The sequence below is a fragment of the Durio zibethinus genome, chromosome 5 (assembly GCF_047325235.1).
Source record: "Durio zibethinus cultivar Kanyao isolate XHJ-2024 chromosome 5, ASM4732523v1, whole genome shotgun sequence".
NCBI classification, from domain to species: Eukaryota; Viridiplantae; Streptophyta; class Magnoliopsida; order Malvales; family Malvaceae; genus Durio; species Durio zibethinus.
Window position 1 is genome coordinate 2434910 of NC_143166.1, and position 16651 is coordinate 2451560.

The 16651-nt window shown below is 34.4% G+C and overlaps 2 protein-coding genes and 1 pseudogene across 6 annotated transcripts; all 3 read left to right on the plus strand.

Annotated features, from left to right (window-relative positions):
• The first annotated feature begins 358 nt into the window (after positions 1 to 358).
• LOC111282097 (heat shock protein 90-5, chloroplastic-like) lies at positions 359 to 6997 on the plus strand. The gene is made up of 19 exons (XM_022870045.2): positions 359 to 825; positions 1070 to 1143; positions 1372 to 1497; positions 1585 to 1678; positions 1776 to 1859; positions 1991 to 2134; positions 2348 to 2464; positions 2862 to 2909; positions 3002 to 3079; positions 3205 to 3309; positions 3390 to 3530; positions 4006 to 4098; positions 4285 to 4362; positions 4452 to 4706; positions 5089 to 5191; positions 5339 to 5513; positions 5597 to 5702; positions 6156 to 6245; positions 6336 to 6997. Exons 1-19 carry the CDS (start codon positions 571 to 573, stop codon positions 6543 to 6545), a joined length of 2376 nt encoding a protein of 791 aa, XP_022725780.2. The 5' UTR covers positions 359 to 570; the 3' UTR covers positions 6546 to 6997.
• A 1183-nt stretch (positions 6998 to 8180) lies between these two features.
• LOC111281864 (putative U-box domain-containing protein 42) lies at positions 8181 to 13041 on the plus strand. Of its 4 annotated transcripts, none has more exons than XM_022869609.2 (5): positions 8181 to 8481; positions 9176 to 10369; positions 10501 to 10810; positions 10993 to 12635; positions 12737 to 13041. In XM_022869609.2, the coding sequence occupies exons 1-4, from the start codon at positions 8476 to 8478 to the stop codon at positions 12588 to 12590; spliced, it is 3108 nt and encodes a 1035-aa protein (XP_022725344.2). In that variant the 5' UTR covers positions 8181 to 8475; the 3' UTR covers positions 12591 to 12635; positions 12737 to 13041. The 4 variants fall into 4 exon arrangements, with proteins under 4 accessions (XP_022725344.2, XP_089616678.1, XP_089616677.1 ...); XM_089760552.1 differs by having other exon boundaries at positions 9180 to 10369; XM_089760551.1 differs by lacking the exon at positions 12737 to 13041 and having other exon boundaries at positions 10993 to 12714.
• Positions 13042 to 13180: 139 nt separating this feature from the next.
• LOC149518670 (uncharacterized) lies at positions 13181 to 15041 on the plus strand (annotated as a pseudogene). Its single transcript, XR_016342068.1, has 5 exons — positions 13181 to 13511; positions 13603 to 14205; positions 14318 to 14426; positions 14505 to 14826; positions 14917 to 15041. The product of XR_016342068.1 is annotated as an uncharacterized LOC149518670 (transcript).
• The last annotated feature ends 1610 nt before the right edge of the window (positions 15042 to 16651 follow it).

Here is a 16651-nt window from a genome sequence, read left to right on the forward strand (position 1 = left end):
ATTTAGATATTATATGATACGATGATACAATTTTATTTACTTGATTAAAGTTAACAAGAACTCTACTTAACATAAGAAAAACAAAAACAATACTACTACAAGGCAATATTTTAGATACAATAATTTTAAATTAAATGTAATAATATAAAAATAAGACAAAATAAAAATTATATACAAGTTAAAATTTTTATAAAAATATATATAAATAAAATAAAAATTAAGAATATATTTTATATTTGATACGATAAATTATAATAAAATAATTTCTATATTTCATTTAACAAAAAAAAAAAAACGTATTCACAAATCATTGTACTTAAAAAACCAAAATAGATAAATAAATAAATAAAAATAAAGGGACAATCTTTCTAATAGGAGTCCGTTGCTGAAATGGCAGAATCTAAGCCTTACAATTCCAAAGACAAGCAACTTCATACTCGAGCAAAGCCTCCCAGCTTGTTTCCCAATTTCTAGAACCCTCCAGTCTCTGCCTTAAACCCCTTCCGTAGGGTTTTTATCTTCTTTGCTGTGTCTAGCCCGACTCTCTCTTTCTCTAAGGGCTTTGCATTCATGGCTCCAGTTCTGAGTAGAAGCTTAGCTAGCCCATCTTTAGTCTTTCTCCCTTTGACAAACCCTAACAAGGCCTTTAATCCCAGAAGCTCTTTTGTACCACGAAATGGTCTCAACAAGACCTTTTCTTGCACTGGGTTAAGGTGGAAACTTGAGAAGAGAAACAACCGGACTGCGGTTCGGTGTGAGGCGTCGGCAGTTGCCGAGAAAGAGGCCGAAGAGACCTCCGGGGAGAAGTTTGAGTACCAAGCTGAGGTGGGTTTCTTTGTATTTCCTGGACTTGCTCTTCTGTTGTTCTTTTTCTAGTTTTTGGTGGAATCTTTATGGGATTTCTAGGTCGCTTTTTGAAAAAATGAAGGAAAATGATGTTCCTTTATGTACTATGAGACTTGAAAATTACTGCCTTTTCTATTGGATATGGTAGGTGTTTGTTTATGTTGACGGCATTTATCCTATATTTTCTGTACTGAAACTGATGCAAGCTTACAAATGGTTTCAGGTTAGTCGCTTGATGGATTTGATTGTTCACAGTCTATACAGCCATAAAGAGGTGTTTTTGAGAGAGCTTGTAAGGTGAGGATATTTATTTCCTGCTATATTAACTTTTTTTTTTTTTAAATAAAGACTCCTGGTTTTCAATTGAAATATTTGGCTTCATGTGTTTTGTCTCATGGTCTCAACAGAGTCAGTTTGTTGTGTTTGGATTTGTGGGATCTGTATTGGGAAGCTTTCAATACATTACTTTTGGTTTAGTTGGTTTCCTGTGCTGACTGCTGACAAACTTCTGTTTTTATGCTCCAGTAATGCAAGTGATGCTTTAGATAAGCTTAGATTCTTAAGTGTAACTGAGCCCTCTCTTCTTGGAGATGCTGGGGAACTAGAGATACGCATCAAACCTGATCCAGATAATGGGACTATCACTATCACGTACGTTTGTTTATGGCCTTTCTTTCTGAAAAAAATTGAAAATGATAGATGATGTATTTATTTATTTATTTATTAATGGATTTGCAGAGATACTGGTATTGGAATGACAAAAGAAGAGCTCATTGATTGTCTTGGAACAATTGCGCAAAGTGGTACTTCAAAATTTCTAAAGGCTCTTAAGGTAATCTCTTTTGCGTTTTGTAAATAACTCTGGTTTCTATAAAATAATGAAAATTTTACTGTTTTTGGTCACTTACTTAGCATCTTATTATCTGTAGGAAAATAAGGATCTAGGGGCAGACAATGGTTTGATTGGTCAATTTGGTGTTGGATTCTATTCTTCGTTTCTTGTGGCTGAGAAGGTAACTTCCTACTGGCTTAATTGATATTTTGCATTATGATCTTCTGCTTCCTATATGAAGCTTTTTTTGTTCAATAATTTTCAAGTTAGGTTGCTAACTGGGTTCACTTGCTTATATATATATTTGCTCAGGTTGTTGTGTCAACAAAAAGCCCAAGGTTGGAGAAGCAATATGTTTGGGAAGCTGTAGCAGACAGTAGCTCCTATGTGATTAGGGAGGAAACTGATCCCGAAAAGCTTCTTCACCGTGGTACACAGATTACACTTTATTTAAGGGTACTCTATCTGTTAATCTTTTTCCCCTTTTACATCCTGTTTGAATTTTTGTTTATATCTAATTGCATTTGTGTGTTTAAAATATTAAATGATAGTAAAGGAATTGAGATTTTAATTTAATTCTTATTTTTAGAATTGCCTTAATGTTCTGGTTCTTCAAATGTACAGTTCTTCTAAGTGCCAAATGTGGCCTAAGATATTGTTCTCTTGCAGTCAGATGACAAGTATGAATTCTCAGATCCATCCAGAATTCAGAATTTGGTGAAGAATTACTCCCAGTTTGTTTCTTTTCCCATCTACACTTGGCAAGAAAAATCAAGGACGGTTGAGGTTAGTGTATGCATTTCTGTTCTAATTTGGAGATAATTGCTTTCTTCTCTAATACTGCTATAAGCAAGTAGAAACAATTTACAAAATCAAATGAGTACTTGTTGACCCCTGTCCACTCCCTTATGACTCCTCTCTGTGCTACTCAAGTTGTTTTTAATTAATGTTAGCATTCTCATCATGTTTGATATTTATAAATATATATAAAAACGGTGAACAGTATTTGTTTATTTTGAAGATGTTACCACGTTGCATATGCCTATATAATATTTGCTTTTTCCTGATCTTCATAGCAAATGCCAAAGGATATATATTTTTTTTTGCTATAAGCACTTGAATTTTGAACACATTGAAAATTTAGTTCTTTAACCATTCTTTACTGTACTTGATCTTTGGGCAGGTAGAGGAGGAAGAAAAACCGAAAGAAGGAGAAGAAGAAAAGCCAGAGGTAACCATGCCATACTTTCTGATTTTATTGTTGTGGCATGATTTCTTCTCCGTAAATATTGTGTTATAGTTGGTCTATGTGCTTGTTTACAGGGTGAGAGGAAAAAGAAGACAACTAAAACTGAGAAGTATTGGGACTGGGAATTAGCAAATGAAACAAAACCTATATGGGTGAGTTTTTGTTCCGGCTTCTCAATTTTATATTGCTGCTTTTTCGTAAGAATATTTCTCTATTATCCATATGGTTTTATTGTCATATACCATCCTTTATTTGTTTTTTGGGGATCTGATTGTAGATGCGGAATCCAAAGGAAGTTGAAAAAGACGAGTACCATGAATTCTACAAGAAGACTTTTAACGAGTTCTTGGATCCACTTCAATACACTCACTTTACTACAGAGGTATGTATGCGTTTATGGTTTTATGAATTGACTTCCTATGCATAGCTAGAGTCATTAAAGTTTCTTTGAAAATCATGCAGGGTGAGGTGGAGTTTAGGAGTGTTCTGTACATCCCTGGCATGGGTCCTCTCAATAATGAGGAAGTAATAAACCCTAAAACAAAGAATATACGTTTGTATGTGAAACGTGTATTTATCTCAGATGATTTTGATGGAGAGCTGGTAAGTTTAAACTTGATTATTTCATATCTCTGTTTGTAAAGTAATGAATTTTGCAGTAAGGACTTTTCTTATTGGAACTTATCGTGGTGCTTTGCATCAATTAGAATTCAGATGACTAGGAAATGTTATAACTGAAAAGTTTTAATCTGTTTTGATTTGAATTCTTGTACTCCATCCATCTCTGCTTGTTTATGATAAAGCTATTAAAAAGGCTTTTTGTTATTTTGAACTAGAAAGATATTTCCACAATCTACTTGTGTATGGCAAGCAAAGATAAATTTAGATGTTCACCAAAATATAGGAAAAGGGTTCTTAATTTCTTTCATCGTTTTCTCTTTATAGGTGACTGAATCATGATATTTTGCGAGTAGGGGCTGTGATAATAGATGAAGTCTTTCCTTGTGTTAGTAACTTGATGAAAGTAGCTTCTGTCATCAAGTTTTAACTTGTATTTAACCTTAATGTTGTTTTGCAGTTTCCACGATATTTGAGCTTTGTGAAGGGTGTTGTGGACTCAGATGATCTTCCCCTTAATGTTTCTCGGGAGATCCTTCAAGAAAGCCGAATTGTAAGATTAATTTTGTTTACACTTCTGTTGTCATATCAACATAAATTTTATTCTTTCACATGCATGCACATTTATCTTCAAGTCAAATTCTTGTTCTCAGTTTAGGGTCTTTGAGCAACACTGCTAATTATTTAGTAATTACTGTTGTGTTACCATATTAACTGTTTTATGGTTATTATGTTTTAGGTGAGAATTATGAGAAAGAGGCTTGTCAGGAAAACATTTGATATGATTCAAGAGATTTCTGAAAGTGAAAATAAAGAGGTAAATAGCATGAAGGAAATATATGTTTTTTCACTTGTACTGACCTGAACTTTGTCGATTAACTTGGACAATGGCAAACTTGATTACAGGATTACAAAAAATTCTGGGAGAACTTTGGCAGGTTTCTAAAGTTGGGCTGCATTGAAGACTCTGGTAATCACAAGCGTATAACACCATTACTTCGGTTTTACACATCAAAAAGTGAAGAGGAAGTGACAAGTTTGGATGAATATGTTGAAAATATGGCTGAGAAACAAAAGGCAATTTATTACTTGGCAACTGACAGCTTGAAAAGTGCCAAGACTGCTCCGTTCTTGGAGAAGTTGGTTCAAAAAGACATTGAGGTATGTTTGTAGATTTGGCATTGGATGTGTAAGGTTCTAAAGAAACATAGCAATCTGGTCTTTAGGTTGCCATGCAACAAATTTAGAGTAGTTGATATATATGTGATTAAATTCGATAGATATTGTCTACTGAATTACCTGATTATCTTTGGGTATTCTTACATTTAGAACTACTAATGAAAGACTTGACTTAAGAACAGGAAGGAGTTAACATTTGGTTGTTTCTTATAGTTGATAGGATGGAAGAGATCTTTTGATTAATGTTATCATTAGCACATATTAAACCATTGCTTTTGTCTTTTCCCCCTTTAGTAGCAGATGCGGTGTCTCTGCTTTTTATATTGATGTTCTATGATAACTGATGTAGCTTCTTCTTTTTTAGGTTCTCTATTTAATTGAGCCTATCGATGAGGTTGCCATCCAAAATCTGCAAACCTACAAAGAAAAGAAATTTGTGGATATTAGCAAGGAAGATTTAGAACTTGGTTAGTGTTTATGATTTCTTCTTTTATTTATTTATTTATTTTTTTGGGGGGGGTGGGGGTGGGGGAGGGGTTTCTGATCTCTGGCACCCTTGATCTTCATTTCTGATGGCTTTAGTGTGAATCTAATGGAATTTGTTGTCATGCTAGGTGATGAAGATGAGGTAAAAAAAAGGGAAACTAAACAAGAATACAATCTTCTCTGTGATTGGATAAAGCTACAACTTGGAGAAAAGGTGGCCAAAGTCCAAATTTCAAAGCGTCTAAGTTCATCACCTTGTGTGCTTGTTTCTGGCAAGTTTGGATGGTCAGCCAACATGGAAAGGTGAGCTATTTTCTTTAACCTCTGAACATGAGTCAGATATAAGTAAAACCTATTCTTCATCTAATAATTTCGATGCATTACAGGTTGATGAAAGCACAAGCTCTTGGAGATACTGAAAGTTTGGAGTTCATGAGGGGAAGGAGGATACTGGAGATTAATCCTGATAATCCAATTATTAGAGACTTGAATGTAAGACCATTTTAGTTAAACTGGATTGAAGATGTTCTAGTTTGAGTATGTCTTTTAACAATATTTATCTTTTAATTAGTTAGTGGATAATATGGTATGATAAAACAGTTAAAAGACATCTCGGGACCTTGGGAGTGCAAGACAAGCACTATGCTCAATTAGTATAAAACCGTCGAAGAAGAATGGCAGCATTACTCTTAACACTATTAGTTCCAGTAACTATGGACTACATATAATTACTTTGAGATTTGTTCTCCTGATTAGACAGACCTGTCAAACTTTGTTTTAGCCGTAATGATGCTCAGAACTCTGAATGTTGATTGTTAGGTGTATTATAAAAATGTTGATATGTCAAGACTTGCTGTCCTTCATTTTTTTTATTGGCTGCATAGGCCAGTAAGCCAATTATGCCTGTCATGATTGTGGCATTAATTTTGGTTATTTTCCTCGCAGGCTGCGTGCAAGAATGCACCTGAAAGCAGTGATGCCAAGAGAGCTGTTGACTTGTTGTATGATACAGCATTGATCTCCAGTGGTTTTTCTGTAAGTGGAATGATTTTTTTTCTTTTAGCTTAACATATTTGCAGATTTTTATGTATCATATGATTCTTACTTTTCCTCTTCATTATGCAGCCTGACAGCCCTGCTGAGTTGGGTAACAAGATATATGAGATGATGGCCATGGCACTTGGAGGAAGATGGGGTAGATCAGAGGAAGATGAGGTACCAGAAGCATCAGAAGTTAGTGCTGCTGAAACTGATACGAGTGCTAATGAAGGTTCAGAGACCCAAGTTATCGAAGCATCAGAAGTAAGGACAGAGAGCGATCCTTGGCAAGATTAAAATGTGCTGTAAAATTTAAACAAAAACTTTCATGATTGTTATTAACAAAATAATCCTGAATGAGAGACTAAGAACTAACAAGAAAAAGGGGGAAACATTGTGTGAGTTGGGTTGGGAGACGTTTCAGTAGAACTCTTGCCTTCTCTGCTGGTATTTGCCCTACTTTAGCTGTTGGCGGCCACTGACATCGGTGGGGGAGCTGGTTATGGCATGTTGATTCCCAAGTTTGGCATTGCTGTGCTGCTGATTACATAATTGATGCACAATTGGTTGATGTTGATAGAAGAATTCTTGATGTTGAAGATCTGTTTTGGACTTATTTTGTTATGGGAAGTGAAGTTGATTTCTCTTCCATCAACTGACTAACTGATAGATGACAAAAACTTTGGAAGAAAATGCAACAATAATTCTTCATTGACTTTTTTTGAATCAAACAAGCTGAATTCTGATAATTATTTTTATATTATTATATTAAATTAAAATATAAAAATACTATTATTTTAAATTGAAAATAATAATTAAAGTTGAATTTGTTTGACAAAAATAATTAATGAAGGATAATTCTTTTCGGATAGAGGAGTCTTATTCTGTAAACCAACACTGAAAATTTTAAATTCATAATGTGTGTTAGATTATCTTTGAAGATTTTAGATTATGCAAAAAGGGTTAGAAAAATGACATTCTTTTTATGTTACGTTAAAAAAAAAATTTATTTCTTCAAAGGAGAACAAACGTCCATGTAAAAGAGAAGGTGAGGTTAAAATTTATGTTCATATGTTTTTTTTTTTTTAACTTTTTATCCACCAGGTTAATAAGTAAAAGATAAAAAAATAAAATAAAATAAAAATAAAAATAAAAATTGTAATCTTAATATGTGAAGCATTATTATTAGATCAACTTTCACCAAATTATTATAAATTGGATTTAGGTAAGGAAAAAGTCTCCAACCTGAATGTTGCTTTCTTGCCTTGTCAAGTTGATTTAACTTGTTTATTCTTATTGGTTGAACTCCCAAATGATGTACAACCACATGTTAGCAAGGAGCAATGGAGATGTTAACACTCAAACCACTCCTTATATTATTTTTTTAATTAATTTCAAGCAGATCACTTCAAACTCAAGGCCCACATGCCAATAAAAAATTGGACCATTTTCTCAATTTAATTAAATTAACCCATGTTTCATTTCATCCCACAATCACAAGTTAACCTCTTCTATAGGGCAAGGTATCAACATTGAAACAATCTAACCTAAAATATTTACTCATAATAATATCGGAAATCATGATTTATCGATAAAAAATTAAAATTTTAATTACTAATTAGAATTTAAATTTTGATTATTTAAATAATAAAAAAAAAGAAAACTACTAATTATTGAAAACAAAAATATTAAAAATCATTAAATCTTATTGAAGACAAATTTTAACATAAACAATAATAATACTATTAAATAAATATTTTCACATTAATACATTTAATTCAATAGTTGATAGATGCTTCTTTCTGTAAAATTAATTTTTCCATAAAATAATAAATAACATCCAGCAGCAGTTTGTTGGTATGCATCATGCAAACGCTAGCTATTGGAGGTTATCCTTTGGAGTTAAATTGTTCTACGCCAATGTCAAGACACGCAGCTGACACAGTCTTGTGTTCTTTCTGTCTTTATAACATTTGTTTCCTTTCTCAAACAAAAGTTTCATCAAAATTCATATCCAGCTTTTGACTTTTGGTGACAAGAAATTAAAGCACGATTAGTCGGATCAATTGGTCACTTTCAGGATGGTAACATGATAGGCATATATATGCTAGAACAACCTCGGAGAAGAGACTGATTCAATGCTTAAAACTTTTTTAGCTCAAAAGCTTTCAGGTTCTGCAAATTGTTCATTTCCAAGAGGATCCTTGGAGGTTGGAGCTCTGGTTGGATGCCGGTATGAGCTTTTCAAAATCTTGCTCTTTCTTTTTTCTAGTTTAATTGTTGAACCCTGGGATAATTTGATCATTAATGCTCTCAACAAGCCTTTCTTAAGTGGAAATCTAGGGCTCAAGATCCATGCTTCCATTAAAACTTTTGCTTTAAAGAAGACTTACTAAACCTTTCCAATTTATGAGAATGCTTTCTGTGAAGTATCAAGGACTCCAAGGTGAAGTTCTCAAGCATCCCATGCATTTGCAATTCAGATTTTAGATAAATAAACGATTATATGCAGTATTTATCTTATTTCAACCTGTCCAGCAGACTTGCTTATATTTGAGACTATAGATTCAGTACGACAAAGGACTGCATGGATGTTTAAATTTGGAAGATTGGTTCTACTTCATCAATTTGTAGCATATACCCAGTTGCGGTTCCATGATTTTTTTTGGGGTGTCCTGGAGAAAATTTTCCTTTAAAATTTCTTATTTTCTACTCTTTGGTGGTGGCCATGGGGTGGATACGCCGCTGAATATAACTCGTCCTGTCATGAACAATGTTTGAAAATGAGTTGACAGCATCCTGCACTATGCATGTTGACCTTGTTACCTGACTATGCATATCTTGGCTTAGCTTGACCTAGCTTTATTGATTAAACATCTCATTTTTTTTCCATTTATTGTCTTTTTTATTGTATTTTTTTTTTTCAGATAGACAACGCTACCTTTGCTAGTCTTTTCGAATCCTTGTTGGCAGATATTTCAGCAATCACACACTCAGTAGAATATGTAGAAGTAGAGCAGGAAAACTTTATTGAAGTGGGATGCTACCTTTATCGAGTTTTTCCAGCCATAATGGAGTTGAAGTATGCGGAGAATACCCCCAAAAATGCAAAAGAGATTCTAGAATCTCTTTCTCAGAATGTCAACCTGGCAAAGGATCTTGTGGGAGAATGTGATAAAGAGAACCAACCAGTCTCAGATACTGAACTGAGAAGCACCATAGCCCAGCTAGAAGGGGTGGTAAAAGACATAGGTGAATGTTTGTGCTTGATACCATCCGCAACATTTGGGGGTCAGGAATATGCAGAAACTGCAGTCCGGTCTCTTTCTGATGAAATGCAGAATGTCCACTTTGAAGTCAAGCAACCTCAAGTACTAGAAACCAAAGTGCTTGAACCACAAATTTCTTTTGCATCAGAGCAACCTAAAAAATTACAAATGCCAATAGAAAGTTCTCAAACGTCACAAGAGCCAATAGAATCAGATCTTTACTCCGTTGATATTGATGTCTCTTTCTTTACAGAAAGTTCTGAGAGTTTGAGTATGCCACACGTTGTTGATTTCCTTAAAATTACAAGTGATAGAAGCCAATGGCAACACGAGAACATAAACAAATCCTTGACAACATTGCCACATGTGGCTCACTATATGGAACCTCTGTATGATACTTTCTTCTGTCCATTAACTAAGCAGATTATGGATGATCCAGTTACCATTGAAAATGGAGTGACCTATGAGAGAAAGGCGATAACGGAGTGGTTTGAAACTTTCAATCATCTAGAGGATATAATCTGTCCAACTACGGGGATGAAGCTAACAAGCAGAGTTTTAAGCACCAATGTTGCTCTAAAGACCACAATAGAGGAATGGAAGGATAGGAATGAGGCTACAAGGATCAAGGTTGCCCGTGCCGCATTATCTTTGGCTAGTTCAGATAGTATGATACTAGAGGCAGTAAGAGATCTGCAACACATCTGCAAAAGGAAACGATATAATAAGTTTCAAGTACTTAGTGTTGGAATATTGCCATTGCTTATTAAGTTACTTGGATACAAAGACATAGATGTTAGATGCGGGACTTTGGAACTATTACGACAATTGGCTGAAGATGATGAAGGAAAGGTTTGATTCCTACCGTTTCCTGATATTAACCAAAATACAAAAAATCATTACAGCATGAATATAGAGCTTAACCTGAATATCTATGATATATCCTGGACTTATATGCACCATTTTGTTTATATTTTGTGCAGGAAATGATTGCTAACATAATGGATATATCAACATTAATTGAGTTGTTATCAAGTAGCCACCAGCCAGTTCAGCATTCATCATTGCTTTTCTTACATGAGCTTTCAAGATCTCAAGCTTTGTGTGAAAAAATTGGGTCAGCTACTGGAGCAATTCTGATGCTGATTAGAATCAAATACAACCGCGATGTTGATTCCTTTGCTTCACAAAAAGCAGATGAAATTTTAAAGAACCTGGAGAGATATCCATATAACATAAAGCAGATGGCAGAGTACGGATTCTTGGAACCTCTTTTGAATCATCTTACAGAAGGTAGTTTAAATTTCTTTATGATTGATTTGATAACTATATTTCAAGGGAACTATTTCTAAAACTACACATTAATAGCAGTTAGATTAACTGAAGAATAGATTCAAGTCTGATCATAAAACTCAAACATGTTTCTAAGCCTAAGAGACAAGTATGCGTATTACGATTACATGTTAAATAAACAGGATTCGCGGAGGTGCAGATGGAGATGGCAAGCTACTTGGGGGAAATCGTTCTTGGCAATGACGGCCAAACCTATGTGGCTGAGAGGGCTTCTCCTACTCTCGTTAAAATGTTGCAAAGTGGAGACACCATTACCAGAAAGGCAGCATTTAAGGCTCTAGCACAAATCTCATCTTACCTTCCAAATGGCGGGATACTGGTCAAAGCTGGTATTGTCCAAATTATGGCTGAAGAGATGTTCACTCGTAGGATGTATGATGAGCCAATGAACTCAACGAAAGAAGCTGCTGCAATACTTGCAAATATTCTTGAGGCTGGGGCTGAGCATGACAGCATCCAAGTAAATACTCATGGCCACAAGTTAAGCTCAGATTATGCTATCTACAACATTATCTACATGCTTAAGAACTCAACTCCAGATGAACTCAACATCAATCTCATCAGAATTCTTTTATGCCTGACAAACTCACCCAACTCAATGGAAACAATTATCTCAGTTGTGAATGAGACTGAAGCAAGCTACACGCTTATTGAACTCATCAATAACCCACATGAACAACTTGGGGTAGCAGCAATCAAGCTACTCATTACGCTTGCACCACATGTCGGTAACACACTAGCAGAGAGGCTCTGCAAAACCGGGGGGCAACCTGAGGATTTAATTGACAGCCCGACTGAAACTAACCACATTACAGAGAAGCAGGCAGTTTCAGCAAAATTCCTGGCAAAACTCCCCCAACAGAACCTAACACTCAATCTTGCTCTTCTGAACAAGAATGTTGTCCCCACAATCCTTCAGAAAATTTTTCTAGTCCAAAGAAGTGGAACAAGAACCAGCAAGCATGCAACTGTTTACTTAGAGGGCCTAGTAGGCATTCTTGTTAGATTCACAACTACACTGTATGAACCACAAATATTGTCCCTAGCAAGAACTCACAACCTCACATTGGTGTTCACAGAACTGCTCATGAAGACATCTTGTGATGAAGTTCAAAGATTGTCAGCAATTGGACTGGAGAATCTCTCATTAGAGTCGATAAATCTATCACGGCCACCACAAATTAAGAAAACCAAGTCTACGAAATTGTTCCAACTACCGAAGCTCCTATCTTCCAGTTCATCAAAAGGGAGAAAGATACCAACACTATGTCCAGTTCATAGAGGTGTTTGTTCTTCAGAAAGCACATTTTGTTTGATCGATGCAAAAGCTGTTGAAAGGTTGTTGGCATGCCTGGATCATGAGAATGTTGAGGTAGTTGAAGCTTCATTGGCAGCTATATGTACTTTGTTGGATGACACGCTTGATGTGAACAAGAGTGTGAGCTTGTTGAGTGAATTAAATGCTATTCCACATATCTTGAATGTGGTGAAAGTGCACAAACAAGAAGGCCTGTGGCAGAAATCATTTTGGATGATAGAAAAATTCCTAGTGAAAGGTGGAAATAAGTCAGCTTCAGACATATCACAGGATAGGTTGCTACCTGCCTCATTGGTTAGTGTTTTTCATCATGGAGATGGCAGTACGAGGCAGATGGCCGAGAATATTTTAAGGCACTTGAACAGAATGCCAAATCCCTCAACTACTTATTATACCATGTAAACTGATGCCCCAATTTCACTCCAATGTTGTCAAAGATATGCCTCTGTAAGATCAGTCATTCTAAGTTGGACCCCATATGTTTTACATCTTATAAACATATCCCTATCAAATTGTCTGTACTAAATCTGTAATCTTATTTGCGGCAGAGACGACAGATATGCTTGGTACAGGACAATCAACCTTATGAGCCAAACCAGCAAAAACTCATTTTTGGATTTCTGGAGGGCGGGATTTGACCGGCAGTCTCTTAAATGCAGTTGTTGATATAATAAACGTTTTGTCAATGTCCAAACCATCTTCCTGATATTACCTTCCCGTAATCTTTCATTTTTTAAGTCAATCTTTGTTTTCCTTCAATCTCTGTTGTCATCTTTTGACCGTCTCCAAGCAATGTTCTCAGTTCCAATATATCTATCTGTTGTCTGCAGAATCAGATGATGCCATTAAGCCACTTGACATGCCTGCAACCAATGAATTTTTTTAGAATATGGCATAGAAAATTGTCAAAGTTGTTTAAAGTTAAACTCTTCAGCATTAAACTATGCTTCCGGTCGTATAATGACATCCAAAACTGCCAAATTACAAATTACGTGGAGCTTTTTGAAATAAATAATAGGATAAAATCAAATCTCTACATCATTGATAATGTAGACATCAGAGATTATAGGTCTAACTTGAGCTAACACCAATAATACCAGGTTTTTCAATCCAGGCTTGTTCAAATAGCAGGAGTTTGTCCTTCTGAATCATTACCTGTTTCAGAAGACAATGGCTTCTTTTTCAATAGAAGAATTTGCTGGTGATGGGGTTCTGAAGGAATTGCTTCCAAAATTATTAGAAGAAGGTTGGGATGATGTCCCAACCTTAAAGATGATGAGCTCAGAGGACATGGATGCAATCAACTTGACACAACATCAAAAGGTTAGTTATCCATTCATCCTAAGAAAAATCTTTGACCTACTCAAACAGCTAATCCCACCAACCAAATGGTTTTCTTTTTATTTTACTTCAGGATGCTCTGGAAATCAGAAGGTACCTTCATGATCGTGCTCTGATGCAATATGGAGATAGGCTGGAGGCTTCCAAGAAATGCCTGCCTGAGCTCCTGAACGTAAGCACTGAGGATCTGTCTTCACAATTTGGCATGAAGAGGGGACACATTGCACGTTTCATAGATAGAACCAAGTCATGCACAGATCCTCTGCCCAAACCATATGGACTAACTGCATGGAAAATCACGGGTCCACCATCTAGAAATATCAGCATTTACAAGAATTTTTCGTCTGTCGATTCCACTAAGATGCGAAATATAGCAAAATCCTTCGCCAGGAGCAGCACAAGTAATGACAGGTCACTGGAAGAATCACTGGCTGATTTCAGGATCAAAGATGGATATGTCTTTAAAGGGATTGTTGCTGCAGGACCAGCTGAGCCTCGAGCCTGTGGTTGACAATGTTGCACCATACTCTGCCATTGAGAACATATCAGTTCAGAATCTAACTCCTCAATATAAGATTGGTATGGAGCGTTTGGCGAAATCCAAGGCACCACCAATGAAAGCTTCAGAACTGTGGCGGGATAAGCCAGCTGTGCTCCTCTGCCTTCGACGACCAGGGTAAAGTTAGACATTACGCATCCTACCATTTTCATCAATCCCTTCAACTCTACTATCTAAAGGATGAACTTGATTAGTTTTTCTGTTTATGTCTGTTGCAACATGACAACAGCTGCATCATGTGCAGAGCTGAAGCTTATCAGCTCTATGCCAAAAAACCAATATTTGATACACTGGGAGTTCAAATGTTTGCAGTTCTTCATGAGCATTAAGAATCAGAGGTGACTAATACACTTTTATTCAAAATTTTCTCTAATAAACTCCTCTCTTTTCCTCAGATATTAAATTTCCTGATGCAGGTAAAAGAGTTCTGGCCCCGATATTGGGGTGGGGTTGTAATCTTTTGACAGGGCTATGGGATTCTTCAAAGCTCTTGGAGGTGGGAAATTACTCAAGGACAAGTTTCTGTCAGGATTTGTGTTCAATCCTCGGGCCATTGCAAACTATAAACGTGCAAAAGCTATGGGAATAGAGCAAAATTTTAAAGGAGAAGGTGAAATTAAGGGTGGACTTTTCATAATTGGTCGTGGAGGAACTGGATTTGCTTACCAATTCATTGAGAGGAATTTTGGTGATCGTGCTCCTGTAGCTGAAGTTATAGAGATCTGTGCTCGATTGCAGGTAACTATTGTGAATTCTCTAATTCCAAATTGTGGTCTTTCTAATCCTTATCCAATTATTTGTAACCAACTTTTGTTCAATACGATACAGAATCAACAGCAAGATCAAGGAGCTTCTAGCAAGTCACCATAAAAATGAGTGAAGTGGTTTATCACATTTCACACCGCATCTATGTGTAAGGGAACAGAATTTTTGATGAGTCGTTCGTGAAAATATTCGAGTTTAATTTATTTATGTTTATTTATTAAATTTAATAAATAATTTTAAATACGTTTATTTATTAAATAAATTAAATACGAATAGTTAATGATTTATTTATTTATGTTTTTAAATAAGTTTATTTACGATTAGTTTAAAATTCGTTCATTTATTATTCGTTTATAATAATATTAATAAAATTATTTTTTTATTTTTTATCTTAATCTTATTTTAAAGTTCGTTTATATTTGTTTCGATTCGTTTATATTCGTTTAAGATTTATTTGTTTAAATTTATTTGATTATGATTTGTTTATTGTTCATAAATATATTTATTTATATATATTCATGAACATATTCGTTTAATTTTCACAAACGAGCTCATTTAATTTAATTGAACGAACATAAACCGAACATGAATAATTTATTATTTAAACAAAAAAACATGAATAAATAAAATAATTTTTTTAACAAATACGAATGGAATATGAATATTTTTACAAATAAATAAATAAATATAAATATATGTTCATTCATTCATGTTCAGTTCGTTTACAGTTTTATCTACGTTAGATTCATCATACAAAAAAAAATTTCTCTTTATTATCATTTGTCATAATTTGTATCAATATATCAAACACGAAACACATAACCGATATAAGATTTTTGTGAAAATTTGAGTCTTCCAATTCTTCTCCTCCTCCGCCCTCTGCATAAATAAATCAGTTCTGGAATTATATGGCTTGCAACATCAAACTCTGTCACTCTTACAACTTGAACAACAGTGTCAGATATTCTGATCTGATACTTGCAAAATTATGTTGATAAATACCAATGGACGAATTAGTGCTCTCAAACCTTTAGGGATTGACTATCACTTTAATTCCAATCTTTTAGTAAAACCATCCAACTACTTACAAATGCCATGAATTGTCAGTAAAACCGTCACTAAAACCGTTGGATTACTTACAAATAACATTTATTTCTTCTAAATAATTGGATTGCCTAATACTTTAGCATTTTTCATAATATAAGCACATTGGATTTAACCTCTTTTAAAAAAAATCTGCATCTCCCACTCTCCAAAAAAATAATGGAATACAATACATAGTTATTATCTAATTGATAGTATACTTCAAGAAGATTCATATTTAATTTATAAGATATTATTCATTTTGATTTAAAAATTTTATAATTTTATTTCATAAAAAAAATATCTCATAAATTTGAATTTAACTTTTTATTTATATATTATAATAAATTTTCAAAATCTTTCAATATAATATTGAAATATCATAAACTCTTTCGTTAAAATTTTATCTTCGTATCAATTTTAACACAAAATACAAGTAAAACCACAAAATTATATACATAAAATTATATAATATACTAAACGTTAGGATTTTAAAGACACAAATTTAAATTTAAATCATTATTATTATATAAATTTGAGTTTACCTTTTTAATTATATATCATACTCGATCCTTAAAATCTGTAAAAATAAAATTAAAATGTCACGATTGTCTGAAATGTATTCCATCGGGCTATTTTCAATCCATTATTAAATGGAATCATTTAATAGATTTGCATCTCAGATCTTGAGAGGATCTCAATTCTGTCACATTCA

What these genes read in the sequence shown, in the direction of transcription:
- LOC111282097 (XM_022870045.2), top strand. Translation starts at nt 571, where the DNA reads ATGGCTCCAGTTCTGAGTAGAAGCTTAGCTAGCCCATCTTTAGTCTTT. An exon ending in AATTTCTAAAGGCTCTTAAG is followed by an intron (nt 1,679 to 1,775) that starts GTAATCTCTTTT and finishes TATTATCTGTAG; the next exon opens with GAAAATAAGGATCTAGGGGC. An exon ending in CAATTATTAGAGACTTGAAT is followed by an intron (nt 5,703 to 6,155) that starts GTAAGACCATTT and finishes TTTTCCTCGCAG; the next exon opens with GCTGCGTGCAAGAATGCACC.
- LOC111281864 (XM_022869609.2), top strand. An exon ending in CTGAAGATGATGAAGGAAAG is followed by an intron (nt 10,370 to 10,500) that starts GTTTGATTCCTA and finishes TATTTTGTGCAG; the next exon opens with GAAATGATTGCTAACATAAT. An exon ending in TTTGAATCATCTTACAGAAG is followed by an intron (nt 10,811 to 10,992) that starts GTAGTTTAAATT and finishes TTAAATAAACAG; the next exon opens with GATTCGCGGAGGTGCAGATG.